General features: G+C 44.4%; 1 protein-coding gene across 7 annotated transcripts in view; it reads left to right on the top strand.

Annotated features, from left to right (window-relative positions):
* Positions 1 to 4,111: 4,111 nt before the first annotated feature.
* Positions 4,112 to 24,712, top strand: part of LOC146355332 (C-type lectin domain family 2 member B-like) — a 28,394-nt gene continuing 7,793 nt past the window's right edge. For 3 of the 7 annotated variants that reach the window (XR_014787153.1, XM_084830464.1, XM_084830462.1), the window contains exons 1-6: positions 4,112 to 4,742; positions 7,126 to 7,170; positions 10,646 to 10,795; positions 14,424 to 14,513; positions 17,314 to 17,504; positions 19,641 to 19,747. Coding sequence is in view for 3 of the 7 variants with exons in the window: in XM_084830464.1 (XP_084686590.1) it covers positions 7,158 to 7,170; positions 10,646 to 10,795; positions 14,424 to 14,513; positions 17,314 to 17,504; positions 19,641 to 19,747 (551 nt within the window). In the remaining 4 variants the exon portion in view is untranslated. Of the gene's footprint in view, positions 4,743 to 7,125; positions 7,171 to 10,645; positions 10,796 to 14,423; positions 14,514 to 17,313; positions 17,505 to 19,640; positions 19,748 to 21,478; positions 24,689 to 24,712 lie in introns of those variants that run through there. The other 4 variants (XM_084830463.1, XR_014787155.1, XR_014787154.1 and 1 more) reach the window with 4 other exon arrangements.

The raw sequence follows: 24,712 nt of genomic DNA, 5'->3' as shown, positions 1-24,712 counted from the left end.
GGGCTGGGAAATCAGTGGACCTTTGGATGTTGCCGAACTACTACTCCCATCTTCCCTCACCATTGGCCAGTCGGGCTAGGACTGATAGTGTTATAGAAATTTCAGTTGTAATATGTCTGTTGTTGTTGTTGTTCAGTCGTTCAGTTGTGTCCGACTCTTCGTGACCCCATGGACCATAGCATGCCAGGCCTTCCTGTCCTGCGCTCTCTCCCGGAGCGTGCTCAAGTTCATATTCATTGCATCGGTGATGCTATCTAGCCATCTCATCCTCTGCCGTCCCCTTCTCCTTTTGCCTTCAGTCTTTCCCAGCATCAGGGTCTTTTCCAGGGAGTTTTCTCTTCGCATTAGGTGGCCAAAATATTGGAGCTTCAGCTTCATTATCTGTCCTTCCAATGAGCGCTCAGGGTTGATTTCCTTTAGGATGGACTGATTTGACCTCCTTGCAGTCCAGGGGACTCGTAAGAGTCTTCTCCAGCACCACAGTTCGAAAGCATCAATTCTTCGGCGCTCAGCCTTCCTTATAGTCCAGCTCTCACAGCCATACATTACTACTGGGAAAACCATAGCTTTGATGATACGGACCTTTGTCGGCAAGGTGATGTCTCTGCTTCTTACTATGCTGTCTAGGTTGGCCATAGCTTTCCTCCCAAGGAGCAAGCGTCTTTTAATTTCATGGCTACAGTCACTGTCTGCGGTGATCTTGGAGCCCAAGAAAGTAAAATCTGTCACTGCTTCCATTTCTTCCCCTTCTATATGCCAGGAAGTGATGGGGCCAGATGCCATGATCTTACTTTTTTTAATGTTGAGTTTCAAACCAGCTTTTGCACTCTCCTCTTTCACCCTCAACAAGAGGCTCTTGAGATCCTCTTCGCTTTCTGCCATTAGGGTGGTATCGTCTGCATATCGGAGGTTGTTGATAATTCTCCCAGCAATCTTAATTCCGACCTGTGATTCATCCAACCCGGCATTTCTCATGATGTACTCTGCATATAAGTTAAATAAGCAGGGTGACAATATGCAGCCTTGTCGTACTCCTTTCCCAATTTTGAACCAATCGGTTGTTCCATGTCTGGTTGTTACTGTTGCTTCTTGACCCTCATACAGGTTTCTCAGGAGACAGGTAAGGTGGTCTGGTACTCCCATCACTTTCAGAATTTGCCACAGTTTGTTGTGATCCACACAATCAAAGGCTTTAGCGTAGTCAATGAAGCAGAAATAGACGTTTTTCTGGAATTCTCTTGCTTTCTCCATGATGCAGCGAATGTTGGCGATTTGATCTCTAGTTCCTCTGCCTCTTCGAAACCCAGCTTGTACTTCCGGTAGTTCTCGGTTCGCATACTGCTGAAGCCTAGCTTGTAGGATTTTGAGCATCACCTTGCTGGCATGTGAAATGAGCGCAATGGTGCGGTAGTTTGAACACTCTTTGGCGTTGCCCTTCTTTGGAATTGGAATGTAAACTGACCTTTTCCAGTCTTGTGGCCACTGTTGAGTGTTCCAGATTTGTTGGCATATTGAATGCAGCACTTTAACAGCATCATCTTTTAGGATTTTAAATAGCTCGGCTGGAATACTGTCATCTCCGCTAGCTTTGTTGTTACTAATGCTTCCTAAGGCCCACTTGACTTCACTCTCTAGGATGTCCGGCTCAAGTTCAGTGACCGCACTATCATGGCTATCAGGGACATTCAGATCTTTCCTGTATAGTTCTTCTGTGTATTCTTGCCACCTCTTCTTAATCTCATCTGCTTCTGTTAGGTCCCTGCCTTCTTTGTCCTTTATCATGCCCGTCTTTGCACAAAACGTTCCCTTGAGATCTCCCATTTTCTTGAAGAGATCTCTAGTCTTTCCCATTCTGTTGTTTTCCTCGATTTCTTTGCATTGTTCATTTAAGAAGGCCTTCTTGTCTCTCCTTGCTATTCTCTGGAACTCTGCATTCAGTTGGGTATATCTTCCCCTTTCTCCCTTGCTTTTCGCTTCCCTTCTTTCCTGAGCTACTTGTAAAGCCTCATCAGACAGCCACTTTGCTTTCTTGCATTTCTTTTTCTTTGGGATGGATTGAGTTGCTGCCTCCTGAACAATGTTACGGACCTCCGTCCATAGTTCCTCAGGCACTCTGTCTATCAGGTCTAATCCCTGAAATCTATTCCTCACCTCCACTGTATATTCATCAGGGATATGATTTAGGTCATACCTGAACGGTTTAGTGGTTTTCCAGACGTTCTTCAATTTAAGCCGAAATTTTGCAAGAAGCAGCTCATGATCTGAGCCACAGTCAGCTCCAGGTCTTGTTTTTACTGACTGTATGGAGCTTCTCCATCTTTGGCTGCAAAGGACATAATCAATCTGATTTCGATATTGACCATCTGGTGACGTCCATGTGTAGAGTCGCCTCTTGTGCTGTTGGAAAAGAGTGTTTGCTATGATCAGCATGTTCTCTTGGCAAAACTCTATTAGCTTTTGTCCTGCTTCATTTTGTACACCAAGGCCATGCCTGCCTGTTATCCCGGTGATTTCTTGACTTCCTACTTTAGCATTCCAATCCCCTATGATGAAGAGGACATCTTTTTTTGGTGTTAGTTCTAGAAGGTGTTGTAGGTCTTCATAGAACCGATCAACCTCAGTTTCTTCGGCCTCAGTGGTTGGGGCATAGACTTGAATTACTGTGATGTTGAATGGTTTGCCTTGGATTCGTACTGAGATCATTCTATCATTTTTAAGATTGTACCCCAGTACTGCTTTTCCCACCCTTTTGTTGACTATGAGTGCTACTCCATTTCTTCTAAGGGATTCTTGCCCACAATAGTAGATATGATGGTCACCTGAATGAAATTCGCCCATGCCTGTCCATTTGAGTTCGCTGATTCCCAAGATGTCGATGTTCAATCTTGCCATCTCATGTTTGACCACCTCCAGCTTACCTTGATTCATTGATCTTACATTCCAGGTTCTAAACAATATTGTTCTTTGCAGCATCGGATTTTCTTTTCACCACCAGACACATCCACAGCTGAGTGTCCTTTCGGGTTTGGCCCAGCCGCTTCACTCTTTCTGGCGCTACTTGGAAATTCCCTCTGCTCTTCCCCAGTAGCATATTGGACACCTTCCGACCTGAGGGGCTCATCTTCCGGCGTCATCTCTTTTAGCCTTGTGATACGTTCCATGGGGTTTTCTTGGCAAGAATACTGGAGTGGGTTGCCATTTCCTTCTCCAGTGGACCACATTTTGTCAGAACTCTCTGCCATGACCTGTCCGTCTTGGGTGGCCCTGCACGGCATAGCTTATGGCTTCACTGAGTTACGCAAGCCCCTTCGCCACAACAAGGCAGTGATCCATGAAGGGGATATGTCTGTTACCCCATGATTTTATAAGCTAGGCTATGTCTATTCTACCTCTGTGTGAGACTGCCATGCTAAACAAAGACACAGTGCCTTATCAGAGACTCAGGAATGCCAAGAATGTATTTACGTTAGAGCACACAACTACCTCTCTGCTGCTGTCTCTCTACGCATGCCTAGGTATGTGAAAGGTGTTGTCTGTTTCCTGTCTGCCTTTCAGCTACACAAAGAAAGTGGTAGAGAGCAGGCGTAAGACAGCCGCCAGAGACTTGTGTATATCAGCCTCTGGATCACATTACTTGATTGTGATCTTTGTTGGAGTGTTAGCCCCAAAGGTTGCCTTATTCTGCAGAATAAAATCACGTTGGACCAGATCTCTGCCTCCTCTCGTTCTTGGTAAACAAATGGGAAAGTCTACCAGGGAAAGAACACAATTTTTTGTAACAATTGGAAATGGAGTACAGCAACATCTGGAGGGCTCTAGGTTCCCCAGCCCTGGATTAGCCTCAGGCGCATCCCTATTTTGATCTGTGCAATGTTGGAGGATATATTCAGCAAGGAGTAGGCCCTCCTCCCTCACTGCAGCTCCTACCACTGCCTCTCTGAACCCAGCATGACCCCTTGTTTCTAAATAAATATGCACAGGCTCAGGCTGCATGAATCATTATGAATATTTGGCTGGCAGTTGGCGGAAATTGTCATCAGTCAGATGGAAAAGGAACGCAGAAGGGCTGCCCTCACGGTGGTCAGAATAGTCTTGTGACATCCGTTTCCCTGTTGTTCTGAATACTCACTCAAGGAGGTCGATCTTTGCAAGTTCCTTTACAAAACAACCTGATCTTCACCTCCTGGACTAATGTGTGGATCAGAACTTAGCTATCCATTGGTTTCTGCCCTAGATATTCTTAAAACTTGAATGATTCTTTCACGATACTTTGTATTTTATAGGCAGAAGTAAGAAGTGCCATCTTACTGCAAAGACAGACAATTCGGAGTACAGCCCTCCTGGGAGTGTGCCCTTTCAGAATGGTGGCGAGGGTTTGCATGGTGAACTGGTCCTCAAAACAGGAGCAGCGACTGCTTGAAAACTGAAGATATCTCTGGCAGCTTTTTCTTCTCATACTGCTCCCTAAGTCATCGCTTTCTTACATCCTGTTTTGTACAACAGCTTTTAAAGGGCAGAAAACGACCCAGCAACAGAAGCGTGATCTTTTCCCCAGCCCTGCAGAGATCTCCTGGACTGGAATTAATTTTTCGCCGCCTTCCTCCTGGATCTGTTCACTGAGCAGGTAAAGGGCAGAAAATGACCCAGCAACAGAAGCGTGATCTTTTCCCCAGCCCTGCAGAGATCTCCTGGACTGGAATTAATTTTTCGCCGCCTTCCTCCTGGATCTGTTCACTGAGCAGGTAAATAGAAATAAGATGCAACAGAATACCAACTTAGTTTGTAATACCATGTTTCTTTATAAAAATTGCATACTAGACTTGAGTTGTTATATTTGCATTCTACCCCTTCCCCGAGTTGCTCAGGTTGGTACATATGCCCCCCCTTTTATTTTCACAACCCTGTGAGGTAGGTTAGGCTAACAGATGTTCATTTATTATTTCATTTCTATGCTGCTGGGGGGTGGGGAGCCTTAAAACATATATTTCAAGCTGGAATCGAACCAGAGACTTAAGAATGCCTCATTAAGTATTTTTACAGTCCTCTGCTCTACCAGTAGTCCTGAATCCAGTGATGTGGGTCTGCCAGAAGATTTCGAACTGCAAAATTTTCCATTGCAAACTAGGCCAATTTGCATAGGGTCATTTGCATCAATTAATTTTCAGTGGCATGTTTATTAAATACAAGTAAAATAAACAACAAAGCTCAAAAGTACCCCATATTATTTTTTTGCTCCAATACACCACAAGCATTTGACCTGATCTTTTTTTTTAAAATTCGGGTGGGGAATTAAAGCGCATTTATGGCATTACTCCTATGGAAACTTCCCTGAGTACTCATAAGCTTCTGAACTCTGATTACGCGTATCCGATGCAGAGTGGGAGGTGTGTTTCCCATGTACTCTGCATTTAGTTTTGCCCATTTAGCAGAGGCTTTGGGGAGGAGAGGGAAGGAGGCTGTGGATGGCTGTGGATAGCTTGGATCCCCCATCCCTGGTGTCCTCCCCTCCCCTCCCCACCCACCGGTATGCCCTCTTTTACCCCTGTATGAGCTCACATTTGCGAGTTCATAGCAGCGGCCGGTGTGGTTCTCTCTGCACTGACTGCAAGCTGGTGGCGATGGGGGAGGGGAGCGTGGTTTCCTGGCTCCGAGGTCGGTGCCTTGTCTCTGATCTCAGAGCCAAGAAGCCAAACAATCCCATGTCCCCCAGGTGCTGTTCAGGGGCCATAGGATTGCTCTCTAAATGTGATTTAAATGTTATATTATGTAGACGTTTGTACTGGAGTACTTGAAGACAATAGCATGTACTTCCCTTACATTGCAATCCTATGCATGTTTAGACACAAAAAAGTCCTACAACTCCCAGCATCCCTCCAGCCAACCATGCGGGCTGGGGCATGCTGGGAATTATAGGACTTTTTTCTGTCTAAACGTGCATAGGATTGCGCCCTTAAATATATGTATAGAAAAACAAAAGTACTGAAAACTGTTGACAGACTGACCCCATTCGCACATAACAGTGGAAAATCATGGGTTACGTAATCCACAAATTGCTGTGGTGCCGGCCTTGTGCATACTACCGCCATTTTGGATATGCAGCCTTCTATCAGCCCAATTGGAGATTGCCCTGTGACATGTGGACCCGGACACTATGGGTTAATCATGGGTTAAAAGAACCCAGGATTTATTTATTTATTTAAAATATTTATTGGCTGCCTTAACCTAACAACCAACTTTCCACCCACATCACTGCCTGGATCTGCCATAGACATTCCATAAAAAAATAGATATTCAGGGAATGTTGGAGTTTGCATGTGTTTGAGGCCCATGTAGGAGCACGGGTAATTTAAGTAGACGTGTCCATTCTGTTGCATGAATTCTGTAGCTGCCTCGCGAATGAGGATTTGTGATAACTCACGAACAACTGCATGTGGCACACTTATTGTGGTGGCAAAATATGAATCTTTTTCTGTAAAATGGGGAAGGAACGATTAGTAGCCATCACTGCCACAAGAACTGTCACTGCCACAGTGACTAGAAGCAAGAAGACCCAGGCTCAAATCCCTGCTCAGCTATGAAGCTCCCTGGGTGCTCTTGGCCAGTCACCATCTCTTAGCCTACATTTTCTTAACAGGATTGTTGTAAAGGATAAGAAGAGTGGGGAGCATGTACACTGTACAAATGCAAGTCAGTTTTGTATACTGCTTTGTACACTGCTCTGTATTTTGTACACTGTTCTGTAAACTGTATGTACACGGTTCTGTGCATACACTGAATGTACAAAACAGTACATATAGTATATATGTACACTGTACATACAGTACATACAGTATGTATGTACAATGTTGTATACACTGCTCTGTATGTACACTGCTCTGCATTCAAGCAACAGCATGCCTCTTTCACTGATAAACGCAAGTAAATTTTTGAACTTGGGTTTGCTATTTAAGATGCATTGAGACACAACTGTTCACACTTGCATGAAGTTTAATGAAGCATTGTGCAAATGCAAGGGATTCTCATTCTTGTGTGGCATGTTTTGTACCAGCACATGGTCATCAGTTCTTCTGGTAAAGGCATAATACCTTTAGATGGTCTCACACCACAATATGTATGTCTTCCCAGCTGCAGTCCAGCAGAGTCAGCAGTGGGGACTTATGCTTCATGAGGGTGAGTGATTCTTGAGTGTTCTGGCCTCAGCACACGTTCGGCTGTTTCTATCCAGGAGTTAAACTCATATCAATCCACTTCTGTACAACTCAAAACTTCATCTTTATTGAAACATAACTTAAACAGTAAGCAACAAAGAAATGCAGGATCAATATTTAATTATAGAAGGATGAGGAATGGATGAGGTAGATGAATGATATGGGTGGATGAGATTGATTGATAAGTTGGGGGCGGGGAAGCAAGGCCAGGTCTTCAGGCTGCAATCCAGAGCAGTAGCAGAGAACCAGGCCTGAGGGAGGTTTCTTCCAAACTGAGGAATTGCTGGTGGAAACCTGATAGAAATTCTTCCCAAGAACACCTAATCAATGCATGGCATTGAGACCTGATCCATTGCCAACAGATCCAGGGCTCTTTCACCTGGAGCTTTTATCCTGTGATTGAGATTGCTCCTTCATGGAAGTTTGCGGGCTCTTTACATGATGCCGTGATTGTCCAGTGCGTCTCCTGCACTAAATGCCCCTTGTTCCATTTCTAAATAGATCACAGATAATGAGCTATCAAATTACCCCGCTGTGTTCTGCTTCAGTTTCCTCCGTGAAAAGAATAAAAGCGGCACGAAGAGGAGCGAGATCAATGAAAGATATTGGAAGACTCGCATGCGGGGAGAAGGAGGGGAAAGGGGAGTGGGGAAAGGAAGCATGTGAAAAAGGGAGTTGTTGTGATCCTGCATTTAAAATGGGGCTTTCTGCTTCTGTGGGGCTGCGGAAGTGGGTGGGCCCAAAGAGAGTGAGTAGGGCTTGGGAAGAAGCCTGGCAGGCTCTTTGTGGCTTGTGGGATGGAGCTTCCCCATCCCTGTCCTAATTCATCTCCTTAGAATTTTCAGTCAATGAATCAGAAAGACTTTGAAGAGCAGCCAGCGCTGGCACTGTTGAGTTAAAACACGTCAGTCTCAATACACCAAGGTGTATCCAAATAGACACATTCTGGAAATCTTCAGCCAATATGCAGTGGACACACACACACACACATGCACGCACACACACATCACATCACATCATATCTATCACAGCACAGCACAGCACATAAAGTGAATGTGTAACAACTAGCAGGCAAGCAATTAAGTCCTGAATCACATTTGGTTGAGTCATCACAAGTGGCAGGCTCGTATGGGAGGAGACAGTCCTTCAGAGAATCTGGTCCAAGCACCAACACCTTGAATTGTGCCTGGGAACAGACTGGAAGCTAGTGCATTTGGTACAGGATGGTGTAATCTGGTCAGCAAAGTGCACGCCTGTCAGGGTGGAAACTGAGCCCATAGAGCCCCAGAGCAGTTCTGATTCCGAGGAAGAACAGCAATCCATGGGAGAGGAGCTCGCTCATCTCTCAGAGGCACAGCAGCTGGCAGAGATTCCTCCTGCCAGCATTCCTGGAATAGATAGTTACCCTGGCAGTGAGAGAGCGCTGGAGGGGGGCTTGCTGGACGGTCGGCGCAGACACAGGGAGCAACGACAGATGGAGGGCGCAGAAAGGAGGCGCTGTGCTCGTTTGGCGCTCAAACAATGGTCACGTCCCGAGGACCGAAGGAAAAGAGGGAGGATCTCTCCATAGCCCATAAGTTCAGAGTCTTCCCGTGGTTCCCCTTCAAACGGGGACCAACTGCCTTACCTGGAGCTTAGGCTACTCTGCTGTCTTTCCCCAGTGCTGTTCCTTGTTTAGTCACTAGTGATTAGTATCTGAAAGAGTCATAACGTAATAAAGGAATAAAGCCTTGGAAAGAATCCTCGTTATCTGTGTCCTGAGTTGGCTATTGGAGGGGACTGCGAGAGGCAGCTAGGGTGTTCCTGACAACGCAAAGATCATCTCTACACCAGCATGAAATCCCACATTTAAAAGGGGGCTTTCTGCTTCCATTTAAAATGTAGGATCTCAATGGACCCCCTTTACATGTGCTTCCTTTCCCCTTTCCCCCTTATCTGAGTCTTCCATATGTTTCCTTGCTCTAGCTCCCCTTCTTGCAGCTTTCCCCCCAGATTATGTCATGCCTTGCCTGCTGAAATAAGTTTATAGTATGTTAAAGTTCTCTCTGTCTCGTTATAGTTCTATAGCACTATTAATATGCTTGACACTTTACTGAGTAACAACAAAAGTGCAAGTCCTTTCCTCGGGGAGTTTGCAAACTAAAATGGGTTATGCCAACTAGGGTTACTCTCCTCCCTTGCTGATAACAGTAGCTTCATATGCAGAACTTAAGCAAGCAAAATATTTCCCATCATGTTATCTTCATGCCAGATTTGATGTTTCATCATGTAGTTGTAGAGGCACAGTTATCAACGTGAGATGTATGGCTGCTGAATAGTATCACAGAAGGGAAATCTGTAAAATGTGTCTGATCACTCTGCGAGGTGGGAAACTCTGTACACCAGGGCTTGCATCCAGAATCATTCTTCCACCAGCAGAAGGAAGGAGGATACTGCTTGCAGAATGGGGCTTCCACATCCTCTCCTCCCCGCTGTAGCCCCACATGTGCTCTCCAAATATGCCCTGGAGGGATCCTTTGGAGGAGATTTGGAGGGTGTGCACAGTTGCAGGGAACAAGGGTTGGGGCTGGGGAGGACAGAACATGGATGCCTGTTCCACAAGCAGTATCCTTCCACTAGCAGAAGGACAATTCTGGATTCAACCCTGATATGGAAACATGATTGGGAAAACTTATTAAAAACTTTCAGAAAGGAACAATATATTTCCATGATGCAATTTCTCTTCAGGGAATCCTGGGACCTTGACTTCAGAATGGAAGTATTGTAACAAAGCTAGAGTCGGATACATCAGTCTTTCCAGGGACTCTTTGCAGTGGCCACAAGAGCCATTACAACGATCATTTAAAAACAAGACAGTGGACTTTTGATAAAGCCCAGTTTGGCTGAACAGAGGATCAGAGCAAAGAACACCATTAAATGGCTTTTAAAAAAACCATCTGGTCATATTGAGCTTTTCTACGCAGGTCTGTTAACTGCTGTATCTATGTTTGGTTTTGTCACAGAATTGAGATCCAAGCTCTACACAAAGAGCTTTTCCTTTCCTGCTTTTCCACTACATAACCTCTAGGTGGCTCTGTGCTATAGTGGAATAGTGCAAATACACAAGTAGGAAAACACTTTATTTTGCTTTCTGAAATAATACCCAATTTTCCTGCTCTGAAAATCTGGGAAAGTGCTGTTAAAAACAGAAGGGAAACTGGAGGGTCATGATGTTGACTAAAGAATCCATTAATAACCATCAGTAAGGAATGACAGGTACACAATAAATGCCTCATGTAGAAAAGCTTATTATGGACCTGAACTGGTCTTCCAGTTGCAATCCAGTCAGCTGTCTTGAAAAATGTCGCATGAGCCACAACTGCCAAATGAAGCTTTAGTAGAGCCCGTGAGCAGCATCAGTTTCTGAAGATGTTACTAAGCTGTGTGCATCCTTCTAGGTGAGAACAAAAAGATGGCTGTGTTGGACGAAGCTGATCAGAAGAGAGAGCAATATCTTCCTATGAATTCATATGCAAATGAGAGTGGAGGAAGTAATAGCATAGACCAACTTTCAAGCAAAACAGGCTCTTTCCAACAGATGATCCATAGTAAGTGTCTTTTGATAACATAGGCAGGATCTGTATTACTTTTCTGAGATTAGTGGAGACAAATTTGCTGCTAGGATGATCTGAAAAGTACATGCCCATTAATCTTAATGTGGGACAGTAGTTTTTATAGGCAATGTAAGTATTTATGAATTTATTTACTTATTAATGGAGTATTTCTCCCCTGCCTTTTGGGTCAGTTTCTATCTACACCAGTGGTCTTCAGCTCTTTTGGAATTAGGGTGATATTCAATGATGACCATCCTCTAGTGAAACTTGGCTGGATGCGCCTGATCTTGTCTGATCTCGGAAGCTAAGCAGGGTTAGCCCTGGTTAGTACTTGGATGGGGAACCACCTGGGAATCAGACTTCCTGCACTGAGCAGGGGGTTGGACTCAATAGTCTTGTAGGCCCCTTCCAACCCTATGATTCTGTCATTACTTGAAACAGAGACCACTGGTGGAACAGATTTCCCCTCCCCAAAGCAGGTCCCACATGTCCTCCAAATCTGCTTGGAGGAACTGGGGGATCCTCCAGAGTAGCTGAAGTCAAGGGGTGCAGGGGTAAGAAGTGGAAGGATAAACCCTGGTGCATGAATGGAAATCTGCTTGTATTTATTTATTTATTTATTTATTTATTACATTTATGTATTTATTACATTTATATCCTGCCTTTTTTCCCCTTTAAGGAACCCGAGGTGGCATATATAATCCTCCTCCTCCTCTCCATTTTACCCTCACAACAATAACCCTGTGAGGTAGGTTGGGCTGAGAGTCTGTGACTGGTCCAAAGTCACCCAGGGAGCTTCCATGGCCAAGTGGGGACTAGAATCCAGATCTCCCAGCTCCTAGTCCAACACTGTAGCCACTACACCACACTGGCTCTCATGCTTGTATGACATTGGATGTAGTCCTTAGGACCCTCTTTAATTCTCACCTGTTGCAAGCAACCCATTTCTTAACTGTTTATGTTCTATATGAATGCAGGATTTGTGCACAGGCTCATAGAGCTTTTCTACATGAGGCTGTTTAACCCGCTGTTTCTACTTCCAGTTTTGTTGCAGAATTAAGATTGGAGCTCTAATAGCAGTTATTTTCCTTTCCTGTCTTTCTGTAATTTCTGCCACATAACCTCTAGGTGGTGCTGTGGTATAGTGGAATAATCCAACTACACCAGTGGGGATTAGCACTTTGTTTCAGTTTCACAAAAAATACTGGATTTTCACCGCTTCAACACCCTCCTCCCCGACCCCTACAAAATTGCTTTTAAAAACTGGAAGCAGAACTGGATGGTGACAATGATATCTAAAGCACCTGTAAAAAAAACCATGAGTGAGGAGTGACAAGCACACAATAAAAGCCTTGTCTAGAAAAGGGCACAGTTGCTTTTCCTGTGCCACCTTACCCTGGTTTTAGTACTTACTGTCCTCTGATTTGCTTAGTTTAGTGTACTATTTATAGCTTGTTTTCTCTTTAAAAAATAATCAAAGCAATTTTGATTAAAGGGAAAAAAACAAAATACAATAAAACAATGTTTTGTTTCTACCATATTACCACAACCTACACATTTTAAAACAAAATTTCTTAAACTGTAGCAAACTTTCTCTGGCCATATAATCCATTTGGAAATGGAACCTGAAACTCAGGTCCAACCAGATCACATGTCACTTCAGGCCTGCCAAATTGTGGCCTGATGCAGACCAAGACCCATGCAGAATGACCTGCTAGAGACTTGACAAAAACACTTTTTTCCACACCCCAGTCCTGGGAAGGCAGCAGTATAGGGTGGCCACTGACGCATTGCTATAAAAGGGGAAATTCATCACCAAAAAAGAGGATGTATATTGGCATATAATTTGCATATGCTAGTGTAGGGTTGCAGAAAGAAAGAAAGAAAGAAAGAAAGAAAGAACGAAAGATGTCAAAACAAAATAATAAGTTAATGATGCAAGCTCTTTGTACTGCCTGGAACATTATGGCAGGGATGGATCAAGGCCATGATGGGCCCTGGGGCTACCCATCTGTAGCGGCCTCCGGACTCTCCCTGCAATATGAACTAATACTGAACTCACACATGATATTTCTGCACTCACAAAGCTATTTGTACAACAGTTATGCAAAAACTTCAAAAAGGACATTTTCACAGACATATTTTTTTACTATTGTTTTGAGCTAGATTAGTGATGCATGGGTTTTGTTAAATCCATTCTGTCTGTGTTTCATGGATTGCCAGGTCTTTCACTCTGTCATTGATGGAATTTGATTTTTTTTTTACCAGAATTTCATTCTACTAGTTCATGTGAACTTCATTCACATTAGTGCAAGTGTGCATTAGTGTTGATGAACACTTGTGCACTTGAACAAATGTGTATTAGTTAATGCAAAATAGCACTACTGCACATTAACAAATGTGCACCAGCACTTTAGTGCAAGTGCGTATTAGTGCTAATGAATTAGCTAATGTGAATTAGCTCAAATCCCTCCCAAAAGTAAAAAACTGGTCCGCAAATCTGCAGAATCCACGTGACTTGGAAAAAGCCAGTCCACTGCGGAATCTGCAGGCTGGATTCATAGACATCCGAACTCATGTGAATCCATTGCATATTTCTCACACATCCCTAGGCTGGATATGTTACTGCCCAGTCACAGCTATACTAACCTTCTGGATTTCTCAGTTATTTTTTTATAGGCAGTAATCATCATTCCACAAGGGTAGACCCTCCAAAAGGGGGAGGTTAAAAATGAACTAGGAAGTCCCTTCTGCAGACAACTCTGATGGAAATGGTAGCCTTAGACCCACCACTTCCATCCCAACGTCAGGCTTTTTTCAAAGTTTTTTTTTTTTTTTAAATACATTTTTATTCTATCCACTCGGTGTGGTTTTTATCTTGTATGCTGCCTTGAGCGGCTTCCATTTCTAAAGGTGGTCTAGAAATAATGATAGACAGACAGACAGACAGACAGACAGATGATAGATATTGATTATACCCCACCTTTCTATCAAAAAAATGTCACTCAGGGTGGATAGATAGATAGAATCTAGATAGGTAGGTAGGTAGGTTACATTTCCTGTGTGGTTGTTGCTTTGCTATGGCCATTGGCCATGTTGCATTGGTAACACGAAGTAACCAATGACATGAGTTTGTTGAATCACACAGATACATCTCACAGCAGGGATCGTGGCCCTGGTGGTGGGGCATGCTGGCAAGGGAAGCCCTTGCATGATTTGGTGGCCCATCTGATTCAAGGTTTCAAATGTCTCCCATGGGATGTAGGAGGTGCCCTGCAACATGAGTGGCAACAACTGTGGTTACAAAGTAATATATGAGGCAGGGGAGGGCTGTCGCCTTCATGCCCTTCTTGTAAGCTTCTCACAGCCCCCGGGTTGGCCACTGCTGGAAACAGAATGCTGGGATTCATGGGCTGTTGAAGGTGCAGGAGCAAGGCCAGTAAAAAAAAGTGAGCAGCTCCTGCTCTGGAACACATTTCCCTTTCATTAGCTTCTTTCAGTTATGTTTCATTTTGACTTCCTGAAAGAGCATGCTAAATTCATCTTGGACGTAACTTCTATTAGTGCCTGCCTGAAACCACACTGAAATCCAGGGAGCATTCATGCTTGTTTCCTTCTTTAGGTTTGTGGCGTTATGTCAAACGCAGAGCAACTTCTTGTTTATTAGCTGCGAGCATAATACTTAACATCATTCTGGCCATTCTATTACCAGGTGAGTGAAGAGCTGTGTTGATCCCATTATACTGTCAATATAACCCTAAAGAAGTTTAACTGCGATCTTCCTGATCTTGCAAACCCAGCCTATTCTCCTCCCCATATGTCACTTACTGCTTTATTGACGTGCACAGGGCTCATCTGTGAGCAGCGGCACCACCTATGAAGGTGAGTGCCCACAGTCCAATCACACACTTTAACTGGTCAAAGCTTGAGTAGTTTAAGTTATAGTGTGTTGCACAGGTGACCTTATTGAAAGTGCTTTGAAAGAAGAATGCCAACCATGGAAGGAACTAGCAAAAGTGTAGCGGCTACAGTGCTAGACTGGGAGCTAGGAGATCCAGGTTCTAGTCCCCACTTGGCCATGGAAGCTCACTGGGTGACTTTGGGCCAGTCACAGACTCTCAGCCCAACCTGCCTCACAGGGATGTTGTTGTGAGGGTAAAACGGAGAGGAGGAGGAGGAGGATTATGTATGCTGCCTTGGGTTCCTTGCAAGAGGAAAAAAGGCAGGATATAAAGGCAATAAATAAATAAATAAAGCCTAGTGAGAAGCAGCTGCGCTAGGCTAACCCTAAGCATGTTTACACCCAGTGGCCAAACTACATGTTATGCTAATCATGTAGCATGTAGCTGAGGCTTATAGCTGAGGAGACAATAAGGGATGCAAAAAGGATTTGAAGACCACATTAACACCCACAATAATTATTTTTTAGAAAACAAATACTATAGATTAATGAAACTTGGGCCCATCCTCTAGACTAGTGTCACTAGCACAGATCTGAACTTTCTTTGATGTCTGGAGGGTGTGCCCTTCAGGAACAATGGATGACTGGGGAATTAATGTGGTACTTGGGCAGCCGCTTCCCTCTGCAGCCCCTGGTTCTGTTCCTGCTGAAAGAAAGTCTGCTGTCAGTCCAGCAGAGCTGCACAGAATGAGCACAATTGCCAAAGTAACAGGAGCGCAGCCTGGGTAACTATGGGTCTGGTTAATGGAGGGTTCCATAAAGTTCCCAGGAGGGAACGCAGAGCCATGACTTAAAGATTTAACCCAGAAAAAGGAATTCTTATTAAAATAATTTTTATTAAAAGAAAATAATAGATAAATCAAGGTGAAGTTAAGGGAGGCTATCTCAGAAGGGAGTGAGGAAAAGCAGGGAGAGTGGCAGCTAGCTACAGTAGTGCAGTTGTTTCCAGAGAGAGAGAGACCTAGTTGACAAGGCAAGACTGCACATACAAGACAGGTGAATCTGTGCACTTGCAAAGGACTGGGGGAATTTAAAAACACACACGATCACAACTGCATACTTCCAAAGCACTGAACAAATAACAAAAAGACTGCAAATGAAGTAAGTGCTCCGAAAAGTTTCCAGCTATCGGGACTATTATATTAGATGGGTTGCCGTGCAAAGAACACTGGGATACATTCAGGGAATGGGCTGAAGGACTGAGAGGGAAAGAAGGCACACCAAGCCACTGCACACCTGATCATCTGTCGAGGGTAATGTGAGTTGTTTGGCGAGCAAACAACCCACTGCAGCTTGTTCTCAGGGTGGCTTGGCGTGATGTGCAAACCCACCCTTGATCTCTGGTCCTCCCCCCTTTAAATCACATTAAATAAAAGCTGCCAGCCCTGCTGATAGTTTTGGCAGTGCAGTGGCAGGATTTCTTTATTAGAAAGAAATTATAATATTTCTTTATAATATCAAATATTTAATAATTATAAAATTATTATAAAGATATTATAACCCATATTTCCACCAAAAATGGTGGTCAAGGCAGCTAACAATAATAAAATAGAGATGAAAACACAAGCGTAATTAAAACATAGTATAAAAACAAATAAATTGAAAACACAACAATAAAAGGAATAACCCAATAAAACTCCCTTCAGCAGCATACAAGCCAAAAGCCTGCCTGAATAAAAATGTCTTTGCCTGTGGGCGGAAGGACAACGACAGAGAGGGAGCCAACATTTGGCAGGGAGTCCAGAGCCTGGGTACAGCTCTGCTTCCACCATCCTTCTTCCCCAGAGTGCCCTTTGGAATGACACCAGTTCCCCAGGGCATTCTGGGAAAGGAGGATGGTGGTGGCCAGAGCTCCACTCCTGCTGCTGTGCCATCGAAGCCTCCAGCACCCTGTTTATGAAAGGGATCACGTAGAGGAAATCCCACCCTCGCTATGGTAAATCCTTCCCCTGCTATCCAAAATGGGATGGAGTGGTTGTGCTACCCACCCCGGGCTCCTTTAGCTCATTTTTATGGTTCCTCCCTCTGGCAAAGTATGAAATGGGGCAAAACAAATCTAGCCCAAGTTAGAAGATCCCAATGGGAGATAATGTCTCCACGGCCAGGTAATAATACCACTGACTGCATCTGGGGTGGCCCCTATATAAATTGGAGAGAAGTGCTCTGGTGTCTTGGGCACATAGGCACAATCAGGGCCAGAGAGAAGCAATAAAAAGGACAAAAGCAGCTACAAAAAGCTAAAGCTTCCCTTTTGTTCAGGATGGGTGGAACTCCAGCTACCTGGGGTCATTGTGGCAACATGTAGATACGCCTTATAGATATATATGTGGTGAACTGGCCTCATGGAGTCAGAGAGCCAAGTAATCCATCCAAATGGTGATAGAAGAAGAAGGTTATGTGTATTTTTGGATGTGCTTTTTAACATACAATGTAAATAATGTTTTTCGTATTAGCTAGGGTTCTCAATTAATACATCAGATATTAGCTAAAGCTTTAATAGCTACAGTCTGCCCATTATAACAACACCTTTTTGAAATCCTTTTATCCCTAGTGGGACTGGGAACAAAGAAAACATGTCCAGGTCTTTTTACCTGCCCAGTAGACTTCTGTCCACATGGCTGGGTTGGGTATCAAAGGAGGTGCTATTACTTTGCCGAGGCTGCAGGAGACTTTACATCTAGCAAGATCCATTGTTCTTCTGTCAATGCCTCTTTGGCTGTGGTCGACTCCCAAGAAGAGATGATGAGTGCAATGATATGGAATCACAGCCTGTAGCTCAGGATTTTTGATACTGATGCTCATCCAGAATTGATGCACTCTTCCAACTTTTGCATGTTCAGCATTAGCTTCTGGAAGGCTTGAAGAAAGGAATGTTTTTCCATCAGCACATAGATACTAGAAGCTCAAATGCAGCCTTAATGTGCATTAGGGACAGTGGAGAAATTATTTCAGTTCACATTTTAATGCAAATGTTATTAATTCCACACTTTCAATACACAAACCAAAACCCAGTTATCATTTGAAATGTGCACTTCTCCGAATTTTGCAGTGGAGTTTTCAATCCAAGAAATCCATGCAGATATATATTAGGGGAAAGTGCACACAAACATTTGTATGTTAGTGAAAATAATGTTCAGAAATATTAGAATATTAGAAATAGAAATAACATTAAAATATTAGAAAAATTGCTTGCAACATGTGTATAAATTGCATACAAAATGCATAGGGAAATATGTATGAATTTTGCAAACTTAAACCCCCCCTCTAAGTTTGGTACAAACCAAATTTAATATTAGATCATTTCTCAAAGTTTGGGATGAACTGAATTTAAGATTGAAACAATGAGAAACTGAGAGACACCAAAATGGACAGATTTGTTCATTCTTAATGCAAATTGCAGTGGTGACGCACAGACAACTTCGGATGACTTTCTAGCACAGCTTTGTATCCAAATACCTCCAGGAGAATCCCTGTCCTTCTCATTTTCAGAAATTATTCTTCCAATTCCTCCTCTTTGTAGAGAGAAATTGAAACCCAACCCAAACCTTTATATTAGATAATGATGAAGTCTATGAGGTTACTATGCAAAATCATGCACTAAAATGGACCTAAATTTGACTTTCAGAGACAACCAGGTATGGTTCTGGAATAACAGAGTGAGGGCATGCCTGCATCACGCATGGTTTAAGAATAACCCCCTACTGGGAGAACTGTCGCCTGGGGTGTGGTGGTGGGGCATCTCAGCATATTCATCAAAATAAATATCCAGAATTCTTGGGGGGTGCCATGAGAGTTAAACTTGTATAGAACCTCTTATCATTCTTAGTGAGGCTGTGCCCTGGCGTTTTCTTTCCTAGAAATGGTTATTCAAAGTGTTTATTATGTGCCAATGCAGGCAAGAGAAGAACTCACTACATGTAGCACTAAATATATGGTTGCAAATCAAGTTTTTGTTTGTTGGTTTAATATTAAGAGTGAGGGAAGACTATCAAGACTGCAGTGTGTGTGTGTGTGTGTGTGTGTGTAAGAGAGAGAGATAGAGGTTTTGCTCTTCCTTGCCCAGCCAGAATACTTGTGAAAATCCTACTCATGCTACTGTTAGCTACAGGAAAAACTCCCATTGGCACTAGTGGGTGCAAATTTGTATTGCCCCAGCTGTAGGCTTTGAACTCTTAATTTAGAGGTGCTAAGATAGTGATAAATCAGATCCAGGTTTACTTACAAGGAGATAACTTTATTGAATAACTTATAGCACAGAGGCGTACCCAATGGTTGGATCAGACAGCTTCTCTGAACCCAGAGCCATGGGGTGAAATGGGTTTTATACCATACATGTCAGCAGTGAGGCAGCATGACAGAAGCAAGTCCCAACTAGCATTCATTCCCAGCATAGACTAGCAGTGCTTGGTTCCCAGCACAGCCACCTGCAGCTTGGCATAAACATAGCCTCACTTTCCAGGCACACACTAGGCCTTGATAAGAGACTCCACTTGTTAGTATGGAAGGTGCTGAGGCTGCTATTGGCCTTTGACTCATCTCACATACTCAGAGGCCCACTGACAAGGGAATTGCACTAATAATGAATCTAAGCAAAACATTATGGATCTCTAGGCCCCTCTAACACTACAGGTAACTTGGTTACAGGCCTGGGGCAATACACCATTGCTAATTGTAGCATGAGTTACAACAGCAACAGTTACAACAGAATTTATATTTACAAGCTGTTGTGAGTTCCTGTTATTTTTATAAGGCTTTGGTTCTTCCAGCATATCTTCAGATGATTTTAATTTGCTTTCTCCAGTTTAGTGTAAAATAGCTCAGAATCAAATGGGGGACACTCAAAGTGGAGTTGGTAATATGTACATCCTTTTCTTTAAGGACTTCATGATGCGCTACAAAGGAACTACTGACCACTGGATTGGTCTCCAAAGGGATCAAGAGGATCAGCCCTGGACATGGATCAATCATAACATTTTCAATGAACGGTGAGCCTCTCTTTGTGTAGGGATGTACGAAAGTCACTTACCTGGTCCCGCAGCTTGCTTCGTGGTGGGGGGGAGGCGCTTCGGTTCTCCCCCCGAAGTTCAGGCCGGTGGGGAGGCGCCCCGCCTTGCCCGGCCGAAATTCAGGCCGGGGAGAAGCGCCCCGTCTCCCTGGCCGCGAAATACAAAAGTAAATGTAAAAAACAAACAAACCACACACGTGATAGGCTACGTAACGATTTACGTAGCCTATCACGGCTAGATTTCCAAAGTCAGCCATGATAGGCTACGTAAATCGTTACGTAGCCTATCACGGGTGACTTTGAAAGAAAAAAGCGCGCGTACGCAAATGGCGGCGCCCATGGGCGATGCCATTTGTGTTCCTTGTTTGGGCAGGGGTAGTCTACGTAAAGATTTACGTAGACTACAGCGAAAATAAGGGCAACGCCATTTGCATACACGCTTTTTTTTTTTTCAAAGTCAGCCGTGATAGGCTACGTAACGATTTACGTAGCCTATCACGGCTGACTTTGGAAATCTAGCCATGATAGGCTACGTAAATCGTTACGTAGCCTATCATGTGTGTGGTTTTGTTTTTTACATTTACTTTGTAATGGCGGCGGCGGCAGCTGGTCGGAAGACCGGGCGCCGCCCCCGCTGAACTGCCGCCGAACCGCCGCCAGGACCCGCCGCCAAGAGGGACATTTGAGGGAGGTAAGGCCCATCCCGGGGGGGGGGGTGGGGGGCAGCGGAGAATTTCACCGCCAATTTTGGGGGGCCGAATGCGTTGGTATTCGGCCTCCCCGAGATTCGTGGAGAAATTCTCTGCCATCCCTATTTGTGTTTCAAGAAACAAATCAGAATTAAAACTGATTTCTATTAGATATGCTCAGACAGGAACCCTTGGGTTGGATCCAACGGATCCCTGGCGCAGGTGGCCCAGGCTCACCGGTGGCGGCGTGTGCGCAGCCCCTACCACTGGTAGCCTCAATGTAGCACTTCTGGGGAGAAGCGCCGAAACAAGCGGAAATGCCCCTTTCTGGAAGGGGTGTGACCTGCCCCTTCCAGAAACAAGCGTTTCTGCTCATTTCGATGCCTCCCCCCGAAAGCACTACCTCATGGCTGCTAGTGGTAGGGGCCGCATGCGGCGCGTCTGGGCCACCCACTCAAGGGATCTGTTGGATCCAACCCCATGAGTCTAACAAAGCTTCCAACCCCTGTTCTACTGCATGTTTCTCAAATTTTTATGGAGGGGAGAGGACATCCCGAGGACTATTGTCCAGCCATCGCCCCTCAAGCAGAGTTGAATAGAATACAAAACCTTTAAGAGGCCAACAGGTGAGGTCTATGCAATCCACCCAGAAGAGCTATGAATGAGCTGTATATCAATATCAAAGCAACACACATCGTTCTCAATGATGGATGAGGAAAGGAAGATGGGCAATCACGTATATGATTAGCAATAATGCATATGAACAGTATTCGTGTAATTATTTTCTGTTTCTTAGAAATTAAAACAGTTAAGAGAACCAGTCGATGAACAATGAATAAACAATCCCTCTCCCCACCCACAAATGGCCCAAGGCCAAATCACTGTTGGTGATGCAGCAACGGTGTCAGTTGTCATAAAGCAAAAAAGTTCCTCTTGGTCTATTAGTTTTGTTGCCTATGTTTACACTTCTGCTTTCTGATGTCTTCTGTATTTTCTTTCTTCTGTTGTTCCTCCTTCCACAGGTCTTCCTTCAGCTGCATTTCAGCTCTTTCTCTCCAGCTGCTCCTCTTCCCTCCAACTGTCCCTGACTGACTTTTCATCCCCCTTTCTCTTTCCCCAAATACCAGGTCCTTCTCTTAACTGACCCAGTATTCTGTAATGTCACAGGGGTAAGCATTACACAAGGGGGCATGTTCCCATTGCCTCACTTTTCTTCCCCTTCCTGGATCAGTTTCTCAGCACATTAGAGTATTGTCCCCAACCATATCGGTGGCACGTGAATCATGGGGACAAGAGGTTGAAGACAAGGCCACCCCCCATGGCCGAGCACCGGCTACTGATACCCATTTCTTAGTAGGAACTATAGGAGCACAGTGTCGCCCTAAATTTCATCACAGTGAACGCCAAGGACCATGTTCCAAATACATGTAAAGAATGGAAATTGGAGGGAAGTGCGGACTCAGTGATTAAGCCATCTCTGCTCAATGAAATGCCAACAGGCCCGAGGGCGGCATGTGGAGGTCTTCTGTTCCTGCTGCCTGCCATTTTGGAAGGCTGATGATGTCAAGCAAGTCCTTCTTTTTCCTGTCTGTTTTCCAGATCTAACCTAGACCAATGTCCAGGCAAAGGCATTGGGAAACACCACTACAAATCGTGTACTCCCCCCCCACACACACACTGCAGATTGACATGGCAGAGTTGCATATTGACATGGTAGTAAAGTTATCCAGATTGAGCCAATATGGACAGAAAGATGGGCTTGTGTATGATAGGATAAACGTATCACAGGCAGTCTTATACTGAGTGAGACCACTAATCCATCTAGCTCAGTATTGTCTACACTGACTGTGAGCATCTCTCCAGGCGTTCAGACACTCCCCCCTGGGGATGCTGGGGATTGAACATGGGACCCTCTGCATGCAAAGCAGGGGCTCTGTCGCTGAGCTACTGCCATGTCTAGAAATATTTGCACACACTGTAAAACACGAGCTACATTAACCTGCTGGATGTAATGCAAGTGGGCACATGATGGCTAGACTCTCAGACAAGAACAGTAGCAGCAGGAAAAGAGCAAGGAAATAGCAGGAAATATCTATTACTACACACAGAGATTGCCCTTCTGATGAGCAGCACTCTGGCGTACTGCATCCAGTGTGACTCATGGTAACTAAGAACATCAGAAGAGCCATGCTGGGGATGGAGGGGGAAGGGGCAGTACACACTATGTCTGAACACCTGAAGAGGGCTACAGTTGCCTCACACTATATATGTTTTAAGAACATAAGAAGAAGAGCCCTGTGGATCAGACCAAGGGTCCATCTAGTCCAGCAATCTGTTCACACAGTGGCCAACCAGTTGTCCGTGGGAGAGCCACAAGCAGGACATGAGCACAACAGCACCCTCCTGCCCATGTTCCCCAGCAACTGGTCTACATAGGTTTACTGCCTCTGATTACTGAAGGCAGCATAGAGACATCAGGAGTAGTAGCCATTGATAGCCTTCTCCTCCAGGAATTTATATAGAATGATGTTCCATAGGGGTGGTATGCTACTCTGTTAAAGTAAATGTGCAAAGAGGGGTTTCATGGCACCTTGAAGTCTAACAAATTTATTGTGGCATAAGCTTTCATGGACTACAGCAGGGGTGAGTAGAAGGTAAAACTCCAGATATTTTGCACTTCAACTCCCAAGGGCCCTCTACCAGCACGGCCAATGGTCACGAATGCTGAGTATTAAAGTCCAAAACATCTGGAGATCTATTTTCTGCCCACCTCTGGACTACTGATGAAGCTGAAAGGGGTGTATATCTCAACTGAGAATTACATTTCTTTCATTACATATAAAGAGACGGACAGACCCATGCATACATGTGCGTGCTCGTGTGTGTGCGCGCACACACACACATACACACACACACACACACACAGACTACCTTACTACATGGTTGTAGGGAGAAAAAATGTAAATAGTGGCACCAAAAAGCCCTGAAATGTCAGAAGTATAGCCTCTGACATTTGTATTGAAAGCTCTAATGTACTCAAGATAAGAACAGTGACCATTCACAACAGCACTAATTTATGATAACATAACCTTCCTAGCTTTGCTATGCTGTTTTCATCCACCCATCCACCCACCCATCCATTCTTTTATTCATTCATTATGATCTTTAGTAGGTGTTGCCTGAGTGTGGATGGGGACAAAGTTGGCATCTGGGTTTGGTGTAGGGGCTGGTCCCTGGGTGTAGGGATAATTAGCGAGCCATCATTTAGCACACTGGAGCATTTGACAGAAGAGTCTATGGAATGACATTTCATACAAGGAGGGGAGGAGAGACATCAGAGTTTCTCTTCTCTTTTGAAAAGAAATACCTAGTCTGTATAATCAGACTACATGGTTGTGACTGAAAGTGAATAAGGAGCTTTTATAATCTACCATCATAATATACTTGGGGACCACAACTGCAAAAGTATGCCTTATTTCTTCAGGTTTTTTTAAAAAACAAAACTATCTTCAGTCTCCATCATGCTACAAGCTCATGCCACAACAAATGTTTTCAACGTTAAGGTGCTGCAACATTCTAGCACAGATTTCCTTCTAGCATGTGGTGTCTTTTTTTTTAGGGTGGCAGGTGTGTGTGGGGGGAACATGCCTTTAAAAAATTAAGCAGAGACACGTTTGGGAAGAAAAGCAGAAAAGAGGAGGGCAGTGGCATACAGAAAGCCAAACAATTTGGAGGGAAAACGGAAAGAGTGACTAAAGCAAAGACAAAGGCAGCAAAAGAAACCAGACAGTTAAGAAAATATTCTTGCCTCTTTTAAGGGCTCCACAGCCAGGAGCCAGCCCTACCATTAGACAGAGTGAGGCAGCCACCTCAGGCGGTGCATGCTGGGGGAGCAAGGAGTAGCAGGAAACTTTTCGCAGGGCAGAGCTGGCCAGCACCCATAAGCTCTAGGCTGGTGCCCTCCAGTGTAGAGAAGGATACGGGCATATCTGAACTGTCTGCAAGCTGGTACTCTCCAGCCATTCGGGTTGGGACTGCTGGAATTCGAAGTCCAAAACATCTAGAGGGCACCGGGTTGGGCAAGGCTGGCATACCTGAAGGATCCTTCTGCAGTCTCCTCAGCAGTCTTAGGCAAGATGGGAAGCAATCTGAGTATTCCTCTCTGGTCAGATGGTTGATATTTGGTTCCTGCCACATGACTATGCTCGCTTTGGGGATCATAGTTCCTTCGGTCAACTCACTTTTGTTACTCTTCA

This window comes from Heloderma suspectum, chromosome 2 (assembly GCF_057233095.1).
Source record: "Heloderma suspectum isolate Gila_16-S chromosome 2, 16-S_ref, whole genome shotgun sequence".
NCBI lineage: Eukaryota > Metazoa > Chordata > Lepidosauria > Squamata > Helodermatidae > Heloderma > Heloderma suspectum.
This window is presented reverse-complemented; position numbering and strand designations above follow the sequence as displayed.